General features: G+C 38.3%; 2 protein-coding genes across 7 annotated transcripts; both read left to right on the top strand.

Annotated features, from left to right (window-relative positions):
• Positions 1 to 739: 739 nt before the first annotated feature.
• ttc34 (tetratricopeptide repeat domain 34) lies at positions 740 to 6,790 on the top strand. Of its 3 annotated transcripts, XM_079588882.1 has the most exons (9): positions 740 to 808; positions 1,331 to 2,708; positions 2,835 to 3,039; positions 3,887 to 4,109; positions 4,218 to 4,410; positions 4,795 to 4,961; positions 5,346 to 5,619; positions 5,771 to 5,985; positions 6,207 to 6,790. In XM_079588882.1, the coding sequence occupies exons 2-9, from the start codon at positions 1,391 to 1,393 to the stop codon at positions 6,741 to 6,743; spliced, it is 3,132 nt and encodes a 1,043-aa protein (XP_079445008.1). In that variant the 5' UTR covers positions 740 to 808; positions 1,331 to 1,390; the 3' UTR covers positions 6,744 to 6,790. The 3 variants fall into 3 exon arrangements, with proteins under 3 accessions (XP_079445008.1, XP_079445007.1, XP_079445009.1); XM_079588881.1 differs by having other exon boundaries at positions 1,331 to 3,039; XM_079588883.1 differs by lacking the exon at positions 740 to 808 and having other exon boundaries at positions 1,530 to 1,625; positions 1,706 to 3,039.
• Positions 6,791 to 8,150: 1,360 nt separating this feature from the next.
• Positions 8,151 to 14,671, top strand: LOC306986283 (putative oxidoreductase YteT). 4 transcript variants are annotated; one of them, XM_079589368.1, is made up of 14 exons: positions 8,151 to 8,394; positions 8,829 to 8,933; positions 9,033 to 9,117; positions 9,206 to 9,279; positions 9,436 to 9,495; positions 11,979 to 12,086; positions 12,176 to 12,232; positions 12,311 to 12,441; positions 12,763 to 12,817; positions 12,934 to 13,026; positions 13,506 to 13,640; positions 13,734 to 13,835; positions 13,924 to 14,085; positions 14,183 to 14,671. In XM_079589368.1, exons 2-14 carry the CDS (start codon positions 8,841 to 8,843, stop codon positions 14,318 to 14,320), a joined length of 1,293 nt encoding a protein of 430 aa, XP_079445494.1. In that variant the 5' UTR covers positions 8,151 to 8,394; positions 8,829 to 8,840; the 3' UTR covers positions 14,321 to 14,671. The 4 variants fall into 4 exon arrangements, with proteins under 4 accessions (XP_079445494.1, XP_079445496.1, XP_079445497.1 ...); XM_079589370.1 differs by having other exon boundaries at positions 13,506 to 13,644; positions 13,738 to 13,835; XM_079589371.1 differs by having other exon boundaries at positions 8,167 to 8,389; positions 13,506 to 13,644; positions 13,738 to 13,835.
• Positions 14,672 to 16,138: the final 1,467 nt, after the last annotated feature.

The raw sequence follows: 16,138 nt of genomic DNA, 5'->3' as shown, positions 1-16,138 counted from the left end.
TGTGTATTTTAAAAGTAAATTTAAAAAACACTTTCGTGGACAATTTCGGTGCATAAACAAATACCAACAGGATGTACATAATAAGAACGTTGTCTAGAATGAAAATAGAACGTTTGTATATCCAGAACGCAGAAAAAAAGTTTTAAACATTCTCTGAGTTTTTGGAAATAACGGTTCTATAACGTAATGGTTAGGAAATGTAAACATTCTTAGAACACACATTGTTAGTTGATCGTTTCCATAGCAACCAGTGAACACATGCAGCGCGAAGCGTGTGTTTGCCTACCCTAGAGCCAAAGTTCTTGGAATTTGGATGTTACAAAGTCGCGCAACAGGTGACTGAATAAAGACCCTGAAGACTTGACATTTTTGCCAAGATATTAGAAGATAAGTAGTTAACGAAGAAGACTGACGGGTTGTGTCACAGTCGTAAGTAGCCTAATTATTAGTAGTCTATTCTTACTAGAGAATTCTTATAATTTCCTTAACGTTTTACATTTTGTGTTTTTAAAGTTTTAAAGTGTTTTGTTTTTCTTTTCTTTGTATCGTTCCTATCGTCTTTCACTTATGGGGTCGGCATATTGAGTTTCAGCAAGATGTTTTTTCGGGATCAAGCTTTTCTTTAATCAGACAGTCGCATCTTTTGTTATTTTGAAGGGGGACATAAGGTCGACAAAGATTAATATGTGGTCCATCTAAATAGTGTTTAATATGCGGTACATCTCAGAAAATAATGTTTAGACATGAGAAGCCGACCAAAAGTGCGTGGACTGGACCCTCTCTCTCAGACTCTCACAGACACAGAAAGGTTAGTAATCATCGGCTGATCTCGATATAGTGACCTTCTCTTTTCGTAAATATTGTAATCTGTTTTACTTTGGTGTCTGCTGGAAGACATGTTAACATTTATTGTTAAGAACTGATAACCCATCATTGACTATCTGTTTCAAAAAAGTTTCAACAATATTCATTAGATAGCCAATGCTTATTCCTAATTTTGTTTAGTGGATAGTTCTTCGTTTGCTGCTAGTCACGATCCGAAATAGAACTAGAAATATTTTTTTAAGAAGATTCCTACTTGAACTAAAGTATAAATTGTCTATGAACAGTTAGTAAAATAAAAAAATAATTTTAAATGAAAACTCTACTTTAAAAAATAAACTTATAACATAAAAAATATACTTGTTCTTTTAAAAGGAAGATATTTTAAATCAGCAATCCTGTCATGTATTTATGCAATGCATATTTATAGTAACTCATTAAATGCATGATATTAATAAGAGCTAGAGAAAGATACCGTTTAATAATGTGCTTTCAAATTCTTTCAAAGGTCTTTGAGGACCCTTGTGGAGGAAATGTCCAAATGTAAATAGCATTACAGTGAAGAGAGATGAATGGCATGCATAAAGGTGCAGCTGAACTGTGCAGAGAGGGGGACAAAATATTGCTCTCTGGGGACCCTGGCAGAGCTGCTGCTCTGTACACCCATGCTTTTGGAAATCATGCAGGATCCACTGTAGGACACATGCGTGGCCTTAACACAGGTTGCTTAGAGGAGGTGGTCTCTACTCTGGAGGCCTGGCTTGATGGCGTCTCACACAACTCAATTGAGGGCCTGAGCAAAGGTCTTGTTGCTGTATTTCTGTCTACATTATGCCCCAATAATATTTCTGCTTCTCTTTATAAAATGGAGTCTGTCCTGCAGGGGACAGGTCATGCCTCGGACGAGATTTTCGCGCGGTGTTCCGCTCTTCTAGGGGGAAAACAAATGCCCCAACCTGCGGGTCACACACGGTTAGTCCTGGAGTTAACTAGAGCTCTAGCCTGCTTGCTCTCAGACCCTCAAAATCCCAAAGGTCCTCAGCTTTATCTGCAGGCCTTTAATGGAAATAAATCAGAAACTATTAGACATGTTAAAGAAAGGCAAACTAAACATGTGGAACTATTAATTAAAGCCTTTTACCAGCAAATGTCTCTGAGATATTCCATACTTAATGCTAAGGGGCAGATAGAGAAAGCATCGAGTCCTACACAAGCAAGTGACGACATGGATCCCACCAAAACGGTTGAATTTTTACTTGCCATTTCTCCTAATGACATCCAGGCGAGAGAGCTTCAAGCTGCAGTCTTGTTTTCATCAGGAAAGTTCACAGAAAGTGCAGAAGCTTTGTCGCAGGCCCTTAAATCACAGACTGAACATGTAACGGCACCAGAGAAAAGAGCTTGTTTACTGGTGGGCAGAGCAGCTGCTAATTTTTCAGCAGGAGGACGAGCAAGAGAAGTCTGCAAAGACCTGGGTGACGGCTTTGCACTTCATCCGGCGACAGCAAGACAGCAATTCCAGAGCCTTTTCTCGGACAATGGCACAGGGTTGGCTTCCCGCATCCAGCTGCGCCAACAGGCCGAGAAGGGTGTCTTGGAGTTCAGGGAGGCCGTTCTTATAAGGCCTGACCTTCGGTCTTCAAAAGGAGTGGAGTTGTTGGATCCCGTTATTGCTCAGCTGCGAGCTCTTTGCCACTTGGAGTCAGACGGAGGAGGTAGGGAACTGCGGGTGCGTCTGGCAGACTGCCTCCTCTTGCGTGGGGAACATAAAGAAGCCCTTTCCATAAGTAGCCAGCTAGCCGCTGCAGCTCCAGTCCAGCAGAGCTACCAGAACACCGTGCAAGTCCTCAGAGGGTTTTCCCGACTCTTCACCGAGGACCATAAAGGTGCTCTGGAAGATTTCCAAGCGGTTATTGAGCATATTACTCCTCACCCACCCAGCTGTGTCCGTGCACTCTGTGGCAGGGGTGTCCTGCGTATGATGGGTGGCTCACACTACCTTACTGCTCTAGATTACGTTACGGCGAGCCGATTACAGCTGCAGGACACCGCTGTAACCGTTCGGTGCCTGGTGCCATGGAACTACCGTGGCTTGCTGTGCACTGTGTTGCTGGAACAGGGAAGGGTTATGCTTGAGGGGACTGAGGAACAAAAAGCTGACTCAAATCCTACAGCAAAACAAGAGCATGAGGAAGGTCACACCAACAACAAACAGAGGTGCATTTGCATTTTATTATTGAATTGTAATATTGTCATGCCTAAATACACTTTGTAGCATTTAAAATTAGTTTATTTTTTGGTGCTGCATTTTTTTATGTATTTAGACAAAATAGTATAGAATCAGTCATTACATGAAAATAATTATCAGCTTATCTGTGTCGATAAGCACTCCTGGAGGGCCACCTGTCTGCAGAGTTTAGCTCCACCCTAACTTACTAGAAGTTTATAGTTGCTGTGTTTCATTTTGAAGGCTGCACCCTCCAGAGGTCACATTTGTCGGTTGCATACATTATGGAGGCTGCCTAATTTCAGAAAAGTAACCATTAGATTCCGAGGTAAGAAAATTAATTACAGTAATTTCCGTCTCGCAAGCAATAACAATCAATTTTAGAATGGTTTCTGATATGAGACAGCCTTGATGACGTAGTGGTCGACATATGCAGCATCCCTAGGGTGCAGTCTAGGAAATGAGACCGCAAAGGATCCTGGAGACCTTGATTAGCTGGTTCAAGTGTGTTTAATGAGGGTTGTAACTGTGTTCACGTAATCTCATAATTACTGTAAATAAAGCTCTGTATGCTTTCGCTCTTGCGTTACTGTGATCTCATACACCGATCGGACACACTTTAAATCTAGAGTTTTCAGGTGGTAAAGCAGAGATGTGGTACAAGAAAATCATGAATTACACATTTTAATTTCAAGTTATACAAGCGCGTGAAGACTTTTTACAGTTCAGAATCTTTACGGTAATTACGACATGGCATGAACGCACCTCAAGATCATTGGCCCTCCCGAAGCAGGATTGGACACCACTGTCTTATTCATTTTCCTGTGCTTCCTTCAGGTGTTCTGTTGGAGTGCACGCTCTAGCTCTTCTACTAATGGAGTTACAGCCCGGCGCCGATGGACCCCAGATTCTCACAGCAGATGCTCTGTACCAGTTGGGTCGTGTTGAGGAGGCTTACCGTCTTCTTCTCAACATTGAGCACACGGCCCCACGTCCTCCGATTCTCGCACGTCTTGCAACACTGCAGCTGCATCGAGGCTTCCTCTATGATGCCTATCAGGTGCCAGATTATATTCCTTAGTTTTATCACATTTAAATGATTAAGTATTTCTATGATAGTTTATTAATTTTCTGCTTCATATCAAGTAATATCTCTGGTGTCTTACAGCTACTGAAAAAGCTGATTAATTCAGGAGACACCAGCTGTCTACGTCCCCTTCTCTCTGTAACATCTTTACAAGACCGAGCACTTCTAGAAAAACATTGTCACACCGCTTCCAAGCGTATACTGTGTGGCCAACAAGCGGAAAGTGCTATAAGGGAAGCTGTGGCCTATTTGTCCATTGCCATTATGGCTTCAGGTAACGAGGACATTAAACATTGAACATTAAATTCAGACACATGCAGTAATATATTAATTAACATTACAAAATATATATGCTTATATATATTATATATATTAGGGTCACATGCAGAGGAAAAAGTGCAAATGCAAACAGGAATTCACACCACTGATTGTATCTGATTGACACAGTTTCTACGGAAAAAAGATAGTTTCCTCATCAGCTCTGCAATTTTCTTTTACTTTCTTCTGTAATTATTATAATTATATGTAATATATGTAATTATATGATCTTGGCTTTTATGTTTCATGTAACTCTCATAATCACGTACAGAAATGATATTGTGAAGAAAGAGATAAAGGTAACTTCATTTTCTTAATGAGTTAACCGATTATTCTTTAGGTGGTGGCGCAATAGATTCTCTGCTGGAGAGAGCAAAATGTTATGCTCTATTGGGCCAATGGAAGACGGCTATCTTTGACTTCACTGCGATCCTTAAAGAGCACCCAGACCATGTGCAGGCTTTGTGTGGAAGAGGATTCACTTATCTTATGCTGAACCAGCAGAAGGTGTGGTAACAAAAACAAATACCTCCACTTATGGGAGCCAAAAAGTGTTTTTAAAGATGGTTTCATGATTCAGTAACACGTTAAAATAAGGTTAACACATAGTAAATGCAATAGATCATTTTGTTTAACTTTTAATAATCTTTAATTAATGTTAACTTCTAAATATACTAATACATTTGCATTTATATTTATACATATGAGATTATTTATATAAAAAATAACATAAATGCTGTAAACTGTAATGCACTATTTAATATATATCAAGTTGAACTTAATTGTAAAGTGTTACCAATATTTCAAGATCAGTGGCTGAAATAACAGACACGTAAAGTAATATTTCCTACATGCTTGTAACTGACAGTATTAATATAAATAATTCACCAGGAATGCACACTAGACATACTAGTTGCCCTTCGGTGTGGTGCTGAGGAGGTCACTCAGAGCATGCTGTCACTTAAAGACAAAGCAAAGAGACTGGTCAGTGAATGGTTGGGTCAGCACTGTCGCAGTAGCCTGTCAGAGGCTCTGTTGGCTAGCCCTGTACCCTGCCGGGAGGAGCACCTTCGAGAGGCCTTTTTGATTGGTGGAGCACTAATGAACACTGACTCCAGGGAACCCAGGTGGCACCTCCTGTACATAGATACACTATTTGCCAAAGGTAAGGGAGCAGTATACAACATAAAAGAGTCAAGTGTGTGGGCCAGTAGGTTGTTTATTCCACATCAAATGTGTTAGACAAATTCTAAATATATACATGTCTATGTAAAATGTGTTTTACAAAGTTGCCATTTGAAACGATGTTTGTAAAGGGGAGGTGAATGCTGCAGGAGCGCACCTGAAGCAGGTGTTTGGTCAAGAGCCTCGAGATGTCGCAGCCAAGGCCAGGTGGGGTGTCGTGAAGGCCTGGCAGCAGAACTACAAAGTGGCAACCAACTATTTGAGTGTGGTGGCTGAGAAAGATCCAGCAACTCTAGACTTTCTAATCAGTCTCATGCAGTCAGCTCAAAGAAAACGCTTGGCACAGGTAATCACTAGGCATGTGTGTGTGTGTGTGTTTGTGTGTGTACCTGGTATTCCCTACGTTATGGGGAATAAATGTTTAGGAAACCAGCTTATAAATCATACTAAATTATACTCATGTAGTACTCATACTAATACTGTTTCTGTTCTTTTTCTATTTTCTCTTCTGTATTGATGACTTTACTTAACTCTACAGTGTCTCATAAAATGATTCTGTGCTTCCAGGCAGCATCTCAGCAGGCCGGCATTGTGTCTGAAAGCGGCCAGTGGGAGCACGCTTTAGCCCTCCTCACGCTAGCAGTGCGAGCGGTCAGTGAGATGAAGCTTCAGTACCTCAGGCAGCGTGCAGCCTGCCTGGCCCACCTGGGCCTCCACGACAGGGCTGTGTCTGATTTGAACAAGGTCATTCAGGGCCACAATGCAGATGGGAGTGAGGAGCCAAAGGTTTGGGCAGAGGACCTTTGCCGCCGAGGCCGTAGTCTGCTATTGTGTTCCCATGAGGAGTCTGGCTTACAGGACATTTCTCAAGCCCTGGATCTGCATGAGGGACAGGCACTGCTGTGTGTGGAGGCTGGTCTGGGAACACAACGCCTTGCTGAAAAGTTCCTGCGCTTTGCCCTACAGAACTATGGAGAGCAGAAACTTGACAAAGCTTGGCTTCTGACAGAGACCGGGCTTAAAGTGGACAGTGGCCATGTAGAACTGCGCAGACTGAGGGCTAGAATAAAACGAGAAGTCTCTGGTCCATGTACTGTCCACTAGAGATGCAACATGCTCGAGATGTTTAACTGTGAACTGTTGGTGACAGAATGGCTCATGTCTTTATATTGATTTGTTTAATCAGGCAAACATTATGGCAATAATTTTTATAGGGTTTTTGTTTTGGAATTTTTTATAATCTAAGTTTTGTCAAGATTTAACATTTGGTGTAGTTTTGTCAGACATATACTACTGTTTGTTTGGGGCAGTATGATTTTTATGAAATTCATAAATTTGTTTAGCAGGGAGTGGCAGTATACATTTCCAAGACATTTACAATGTTCCAACACAAATAACATTAAAATAAATGATTTTCTTTTGAACTTTCTATTCAACAAAGAATCCAGAGTTTTGTTTTTTTTTGTCTTATGTATCTTCAGAAATCCTTCTAATATGCTAATTTGCTGCAAAGACAAAGTCTACTCAAGATGAATCATTATCGCTTTCTTTATTGTCTTTCTGGGAATAGATTCCACCACTATGTACACCACAACTCTCTCACTTCTTTGTACGCTCTCTCGAGTGATGAGTCCCACAACCACTGGCGTCAGCAATTTTATAAAGTAGCTGTCTAGTGACACACTTGTGGGTGAGTTGTGAACAGTTAAGAGCTAAAAGAAATCCAATATATGGCATAGACAGAGAGTTCAAAAATAAATGCAGTTTTTGTTAAATTATTGCACCGTTTGAGTGTGAATGGATTTGGTTAAAAACTAAATTAGAAGTCATTATACCTCACCGATTCAATTCGGAGAGCTGTATGTATCACTACCTCCACAAGAGGGAGTACTGCCTCAGGTGAACTTGATGCAAACCCCTATATCTCTTACATAAAACCGATACATTCATCCAGTTCACAAATGAACAAAGTGAAGTAATGCATGGACTGAAAAATAAGTGGGAAAAAACTCTAGTATCAGATATGCATTTCCTGAAAAACAGTAGGCTAAGTTACCTAAAATAATATTTTAAAGAATATTTTAAGAACCTATAAACCCAGATATAGTTCGAGGGAGAAAAGGAGAGATGCGAAATGAAATAAGAAATAATAACTAGGACAGAAAAACATGCCTAAATCAATGCAAATGGTAAAAAACAAAAAAACTTCAGTGCAAACGTCATTCAAAAGACCCTACTCAAATAATCTGTTTATTCGTTAATTTAGAAGGCTACTACATGGACATCAACATTTTCTCAAGATTTCAGTATATCGGTCTGTTCCTAAAACGATTGGATTGTTACAAAGAATGACTCATAATATAGGCCACGAACTGTGTACCTAAAATACTTTTATGGTGTTTTTGTTGTTGTTTTTTGTTGTAATTTTAGGGCAGGATGTTCTTAAAATTGTATGTGTTCCGTGGAAAAAAAATTCTTGGTACATGCCATGTTCTTTCGAGCGTTGCTCTTGCGTCATTTGAACGTCATCGCTCAAACGTAAACAAGGAAGTAACACATCCATTGTGAATGAGTCCAGTCTTCAGAAAAAAGACGCTGTTAGCCTAAACTGTCTTTGTGTTTTGTTTTACATATATTCATGTATGTAACCACAGGCGAAGTTTGTATTCATACACGTAATCAAGCACATATATATTCGTAATCTGATTCAGGACCAGAACAAGTCCGATGTGAGGCGCTGAGAGCTCGATGTAAGGTAACGCATGAAAACACGACGCACGTCCCTCCTTTCTTCAGATAATATCACAAAGCGTTTGATCTGTTTACAAAAGACAAGTTCACTTTAACGTCTCTGCCATTCAGATTAACAGTCTATTGTTTCTCTCTGCAAACATTTGATTTTTGAACGCAAAAATGCCTCTTTGGACTTAATAATTTACTGCAGTTTGGTAACCAGTATCTAACCTATCATAAAGTCACACTGACCTTTATAACCCTGTGAAGTTAAATGAAGACAAACCTATAAAGCAAAGTCCCAACCACAGATCTTCAGGCTTAGTAATCGTGCATCGTAAGATGTCAAATGCTATGTAATATAGGCCTACAGATCAAAACATGTACTGCTTATTTGGTTGTAGGAAGAATGAAACTTATGAAAAATATTAAGTCTATATGTTGTTAAATCTGCAGGGATCTGCTATAATGCCATCGCCTGTGGATGTTATCGTGGTTGGAGCTGGTAACAGAGGAGAAAATTATTCGGGCTATGCTGTGATTTATCCTGACCGCATGCGGGTATTATTTGTGTTTTAATTTTATATAGACAGTCAGCAACTCTGTTATTTAATCACAACCAGATAAAAAATAACCATGACTATAACTGTTTCCTCATAGGTAGTAGGAATTGCTGACCCCAGAGATTTTGCTCGAAAGAAGCTTCAGGCACATCACAAAGTAGCTGATCAAAACACTTTTAATGGTACGTCCAGGTTTGTTTCCTAGCTTTATGTTACAATAAAAGTGTTGCATGTGTCTTTTTGAAGTACATTTGTTTGCTTTTTACATAGATTGGCGTTCTATAGTAGAGAGAGAGAAATTTGCAGATGCTGTATTGATCTGCACTCCCGATCGTCTTCACAAGGTTTGTTTGATCAATGTTCACATGCTAGAGTTTTTTTAGATCAGCATGGTGTGCTTAGCTTATTTTTTTACTCGTTAATGAATGACATAACTTGTACTTCAAGTTGTCTGCTTTAAATGGGTTCAGTCAGTGTCCAATCATTGTTTTGTTCTTCAGGACCCTGCTGTGGCTTTAGCTAAGAAAGGCTACCATGTATTGCTGGAGAAACCAATGGCTGTAAGTGTCTTTTTGCCAAAAGGCTCCATGACTGATTCATTCAAAACGGCTTATTCATTCAGGAGCGAATCAAGTGACTGACTTTATCAATGGGCCATTGAATCATTCACTCAACCGATTCTTTCCAAACGCAAATTCATTCATGAACGAAATACCACTGTGTGTTGCTCGGAGATGCACAAAATTTGCAATTGTGCTGATATTCGGGAAAACAGCATTCTTTCTCGCGTGAACTATTAATTGAAGAAAACAATAAAACTCAGTAAGGGGCATTATCTTGAATTTTGGTGGCGTTTTTGCCCAAAGCCATCCATTAACTTCGACCCTGCATACCGTTATCGGAAGGGTGGAAATGATCCACAACCATGGGTCTATTAGGCAATAGTGTGCATTTTTGAGGAATGTATGGGTGTGCATGCAGCCTGGGGCCCCTGGTAGTTAAATGCCCAGGGCCTCTGATTGGGTTAATGCGGCCCTGTCCATCCATGCCGACATTTTGATTTTTTTTTTTTGACAGGATCTGTTGATTGATTTAAAGGGCCCCTATTATGCTATTTTAATGTTTCCTAATGTTGTTTTGGAGTCTCCTACAACAGGTTTACATGCATCAAAGGTCGAAAAACTGTTTAATTTTCTCATAATATACATTTGTACATCATCAGATTTTCAATGATTCTCAAACGACTCGCCAGATGAATCAATCTCTCTAAATCCCTCCTTTCCACGAGCTTCTCTGCTCTGATTGGCCAGACAGCTCAGTCTGTTGTGATTGGTTTACCGTTTACCGCATACAGCACGCGTTGAAAACAAAAACTCCCATTGCCATAACAACATCAGCTCTGCGTGTTGAGGCTTCCAACACCGTTAACTAAAGACAGTAACGAACAATGACAATGACGATGCGACCGCAAGTCCGATAATGATACATTGAAAGAACTAGTTGTTCAACCCGAACCTCCATCACAAGGACGACTCAACCAGGACGTTTCTCAGTGATGCACTACTCAGTTTGATATTGATGTTGCAACTGTATTCTCAGCATCAGCATTAACAAGTGCATGTCCATCAACCGATTATTTTACTTGTACTAATTTATTTACCGAGTATTTTTCTAATATTGCGGTGAACACGTGGAAACTGTATCAACAGTGCATACATTAGCCGAGCTCTAGCGTGAATGACTGATGTAAGATTTAACGTTGTTAAAACAAATCTTGCTCCGTGCTTGATCTTTCCTCAAAGTAGTGAGAAGAGAACGACTATATACACAGTTATAGGTAACTTAATAGCGGCCCAGAGCTAATTTGCAGAAGTATTTCAGTTAGACAGTAATAATGTGAGTTAGCCAGTTAGCAGGAGACCTACACAATATCGAACTCAAAACGAAGTATTTTGAACAACATCTTTCAAGAGCAAGCAGTTTGTGAATCCTGCATTGAACTCCGAGATTTGAGAAGAAGTCATCAGTAAAATAAAGGGAACACAGCAAAAGTTTAGGATTACACTGCTGTGGTATCATGGTAAAGATGAACTTTAACCACTGATTCTTCACATGCTCGTCCTTGGGCAGTGAAAAAAAACTGGCTTTACCTTCACATTGTAGAGCACAGAATCTTCTCGACATGATCCACAGGAATCCGCTGCAGTGTTTGAGGTTTAAGTTTCCCGTGTGTCTGCGCGCAATAAGTGGGCGGGCAATATGCTAATGTTTCGTCTTAACGTCACGACGAAACGGCTTATGACTCGTTTGAAAAACAATTCATTTCATTGACTCAGAGTCGACTCTTACTTTTGAAAGACAATAACTTTATATACGGTGCACTTTCAGATTTAAGTAATTGATTTTCAAAAATCCATAATAGGGGCCCTTTAAAAATTTAAATGCATTTCATACACAACATACATTATTTGAACACCTCTTCTAGTATAAGTTTTTTAATTTTTGAATAAAATGAAAATTCATTTTGATATTTTTGGGGGTATAAAGTATAAAAACTGTCCTGCTATCATCATGAAGAGAAAAAACTATTATCATAGTTTATAATATTATATTATTCTATATTATTATTATTAAGTAGTTTTGTCATAAACTTTTATTTATTTTTTGTATTTAAAAAAATATTTATTTTAATTAGTTTAGGTTGTAAAATGGCATGTACTGTAACAAAAATAAATTAATAGATTTTCTATACATCATATATATTAATAATTTGGAAAAGGTGCGAGGAAAATGTATTGATGTTGCACCACATGACATTTTTTTTAGAATCGCTAAATTTAAACTTCTTGAAAATAGTATATTAGGTTTTCAAATGCGTATTAAACCACCATTAATCAAAAAGTGTGCATAAACAAGATTTTTCACTCTTACTTTATTTCATTGACACAAACCTCTTAATTTTTTATCATTTTATTTTATTAAATTGAAAAAATATGAATATTTGTATGAATATTTTATTATTTATATTATATTGGTGTCTAAGGTTACAGAGGAGGACTGCACAGAGATTGTAGAGACTTGCATTCAGAGTGGCGTCATGCTCACGGTGTGCCATGTTCTCCGATACGACCCTGTGATCCACAAAATAAAAGTAGTCACACTTTCCTTTAAATCCTAATAAACAATCATATTAGCTCTCAGGCAAAAGAAAACATGTACCTTTTTCCCCCTTCACTTCAGGTGCTGATTGACAGTGGCGTGATTGGAGATGTCATCCACATTCAACATATTGAACCGGTATGTTGTGTTTAAATAAACTTGCAGTGTGCGTGTGCTGCGTGCAGTGTGTTGTGTCAGCCCTGTCTTCTCTGATAGGTGGGGTTCTATCATTTTGCTCACTCCTTTGTCAGAGGGAACTGGAGGAACGAGGCTGAAAGCTCTTTTGCTCTGTTAGCCAAATCCTGCCATGATTTGGATCTGATTCATCATTGGGCTGGCGGACGAAGGTACACTTAATTTAACAAGACTTGCGCACGTGCACTGCTGAGCTGAAGACAAAGTAATAGTGAATTGATAGAAAGAATGAATGGAATGTCTTATCTTCTTTTATCAGTGTTTCTCTATATGTTCAAACTGATTGCATGGGATGGGTCTTTTTTGACCTCATGTTAGTGGGTCACTAATATACTATATAGTACACTATATAGGTTTTGCTTCTGCTTTGTTTTTTTACACTTCTTTCCGCAAAACATAATTTTTCCAGCTTCATCGTGTATCAATATTCATGATGGTTTTGAAATAATCGTTTTTGGGATTTTATTTTACAGGTGTTTAAAAGTTTCATCATTTGGGTCGCTTAGCCACTTCACAAAAGAGAACAAGGTTGGACTTTTTATTATTATGTGTTGTTGTTATTATTTTGTAACTATTAAATAAAAAAACATTGCCATTGTGAGATTTCTAAAAAAAAATATATAATTATTTCTCAATTTTCCTAGCCAGCAAATGCTGCAAATCGCTGTTTAGACTGTCCTGTAGAGGGGGATTGTGCGTACTCTGCAAAGAAGATCTACCTGGATCGAGTGAAAAGAGTAATGTGTTTATGTGCACTACCGTTCCAAAGTTTGGGGTCAGTAAGATTTTTTTTTAAAGAAATTAGTCCTTTGATTCAACATGGACACATTAAATTGCTCAAAAGTGATAGTAAGAACTTTGAAATGTTCTTTTAAACTTTCCATTTATCAAAGAATCCTGAAAAAAATGCATTACAGTTTTTACAAAAATATGAACCGTTTTCAACTGTGATGATGTAATGATGTAATGATGCTGAAAATTCACCTTTGCCGTCACAGGAATAAATTACATTTGAAATATTTCACAATATTACTATTTTAACTGTATTTCTGAATAAATAAATGCAAACTTTGTGAACACATATAATACTTCCTTTAAAAACATTTAAACATCTTACCAACTCCAAAACTTTATTTACTCATATGCTTATAATCATATGATGCATACAACACAAAAAGAACATTTACTTCATTCATTTATGTTATTCATAAATCAGGGGAATGATGGCTGGCCGGTTTCAGTCATTTGCCAGAACTCGGTTCCTGATATTGAATCTGTGACTGAAGCCCTAAGAACAGGACCTTATGGCCGCTGTGTCTACGAATGTGACAATGATGTGTGCTCAAACCAGGTTGGTGAATCTCATACACTTTACATATGCATGTAATGATGTTTCCTGTCATTAACAAAGAATATTGTTTTATTATTAAATCATTTATTGCAGGTAGTGGCCATGGAATTTGAAGGAGGCTTGACTGCCGCATTCACCATGGTAGCATTTACAGAGGAAATATGTAAACGCAGAACATCTATCCACGGTAGTAAGGTGGGACTTCCTGCTCATTTGTGTCAATATTCCAGCACTTTGAAGACTGTAAGAGGGTTTAACACCTATTTGTTTATTCTCTCCCAAGGGGGAACTGTCCTATGATGGACATGAGATCAAAGTGTTCGACTTCCTCACTAATAGGACCGCAAAGCACACCGCCGACACGAGAGTTCCAGGTAACTTTGGCAAAGGAGGTCACGGCTCTGCGGATTATCACCTGATCGACTCCTTCATTGCAGCTGTGATGGTAAGACGATAGATCTGTAAGATCATTCTCTCTATATTTGTTGTAGAATCTTAAGTAATTTGATCAATCCCCAATGCTTCTCTCTTTCTCAATATAGAATAAGGACCCAACTCTGATTAGGTCAGGTCCTAAGGAGACATTAGCAAGCCATAAACTTGTGTTTGCGGCTGAACGTGCCCGTTTGGAAAACAGAGTCATGATTTGCGGGAATCCATGTGATGGCGAGAGCCGATAAATGTATATGAGAGAATCAAATCTGCACATTGTCGACTTCTTTTATATTCCAATACGTGTTTGTTCACATTTTCTTTGTTGCTCTAGACGTCACTTATATTCTTTTGTGATTTTAGAAATAGACCAAATGTGCTTTTTTTAATGTAATCATGTCTGTTTTATTTAGACGATTTATAAAACAGTACATGTTGAATCACATTTATTGCATTTTATGTACTGTATTTATAAGATACTTGTAGTTATTAATGTAAATGTTTTATATTAAAATTGATCTAGATCAAGTTATGTGACCATGTATTCAAACTAATCATGTGGAATTATGAATTATTTAAATAAAAATAATAATATTTTGGCCATTTTGTTCAGTTTGCATGGAATTTCTATTTTATTTTATTGTTTTAACAGCCATCCAAAACTTGAGATAACAAAATATTGTTGAACTTTACAGAATCAATGGCAATTAAAGTGCAAATCTTCATATTCTGTTTTATCTCTCAGTGTTTTCCTCCAATAATGGTCTTCTGTGTTTGTACAAGAACAAAAGATGCATAATCAGTGTTGGTCATGAAGTGGACTATGTAAATTTCTCACAGTCAATTTAAGTGGCTTGTCTTCATATGCTTTGAATTTATATAAACGTTAAAAAAAAATCTGTATTTTTGGTTCAGAACATTTAGCACCATTTTTTTAAACAATGACAAATAATCATTGAAATACATTAAAATGTAAACACTGGTGGTGTCACTGGTGTGATAGTGAGATTGTCTTTAGTTATAGAACAAACATTAGTCAGTAAATGTAACTGTAGTTTCAGACTGAGGAGAGGTGGAGTGTCACAGTGAGTGTTAGGGTGTCGTAACCTTGCAGGCTGTCCACACAGTTCCCAACCTTGTTAGTTTGGTGACTTTGTGGGCAGGTTATCTTACTTGAACAGATTACAAGAGCATTGCATTTGACATTCACAAAGGTAAAAAACAATTATTTCTGAAGGATCATGTGATACTGGAGACTGAAAATTTAGCTTTGCCATTACAGGAATAAATTAACATTTAAAAAAATATATATAATTGTAATAATATTTCATAACATTACTGTTTAACTGCATTTTTGATGCATAAAAAATGCAGCCATGGTGAACAGACTTAAAAATGATCTTACCGACCCCACTTCTTTTGAACGGTACTGTGTGTAAAACTACTGTGTGTGTATTCTTATGTAAATAGTTGATGTCAATTCAATGGATGTACGAATGATTTACCCAGAATACATGGTTGAGGCATAAGTGATGTCCATATGGTAGAGCTCATGAAACTTTATTATATCTCTTTCCTAAGCTTTGTGGTTGAGGCCCACTGTTGAAGTCATTATTTCATTCTCTTGTATAGCGAGCCAAGAGATGAATCTTAGTGCATTTTGATATATCTGCCCTAACTGACTCACAAAATGTCAAATAAATACTCTCTCCTTGCCACAGTGTCTAAAATACAGGATATGCCACATTGCGTCACTGCTCAGTGGCCACTTTTCAACAAGCATAGTTTGGTAATGACTGTGAGGGAGGGTGAACACTGAACTCACTGCTTGTGTAATGAATCGGATGACGGCTAGCTCCCACCTCTAACATGAGCGTTGCACAGATGGATTTGATCATTTAGCCATTTTTATGACATCTGATCAGTGAGGCCAAAGCGTCGAACGATTTCCACTCGAAACCAGCATGCATCATCATGAGCTCAGCTTTGAGAACCTCGTGACTCATAAAATACAGCTGTTGACTCAGACAAAAGCAGGCTTTTTATCCTTTGGAAGTACAATCGCA

This window comes from Phoxinus phoxinus (assembly GCF_949152265.1).
Source record: "Phoxinus phoxinus genome assembly, chromosome: 18".
Classification (NCBI taxonomy): Eukaryota; Metazoa; Chordata; class Actinopteri; order Cypriniformes; family Leuciscidae; genus Phoxinus; species Phoxinus phoxinus.
Note: the sequence above shows the minus strand (reverse complement) of the source record. Positions and strands in the feature narration are given on the sequence as shown.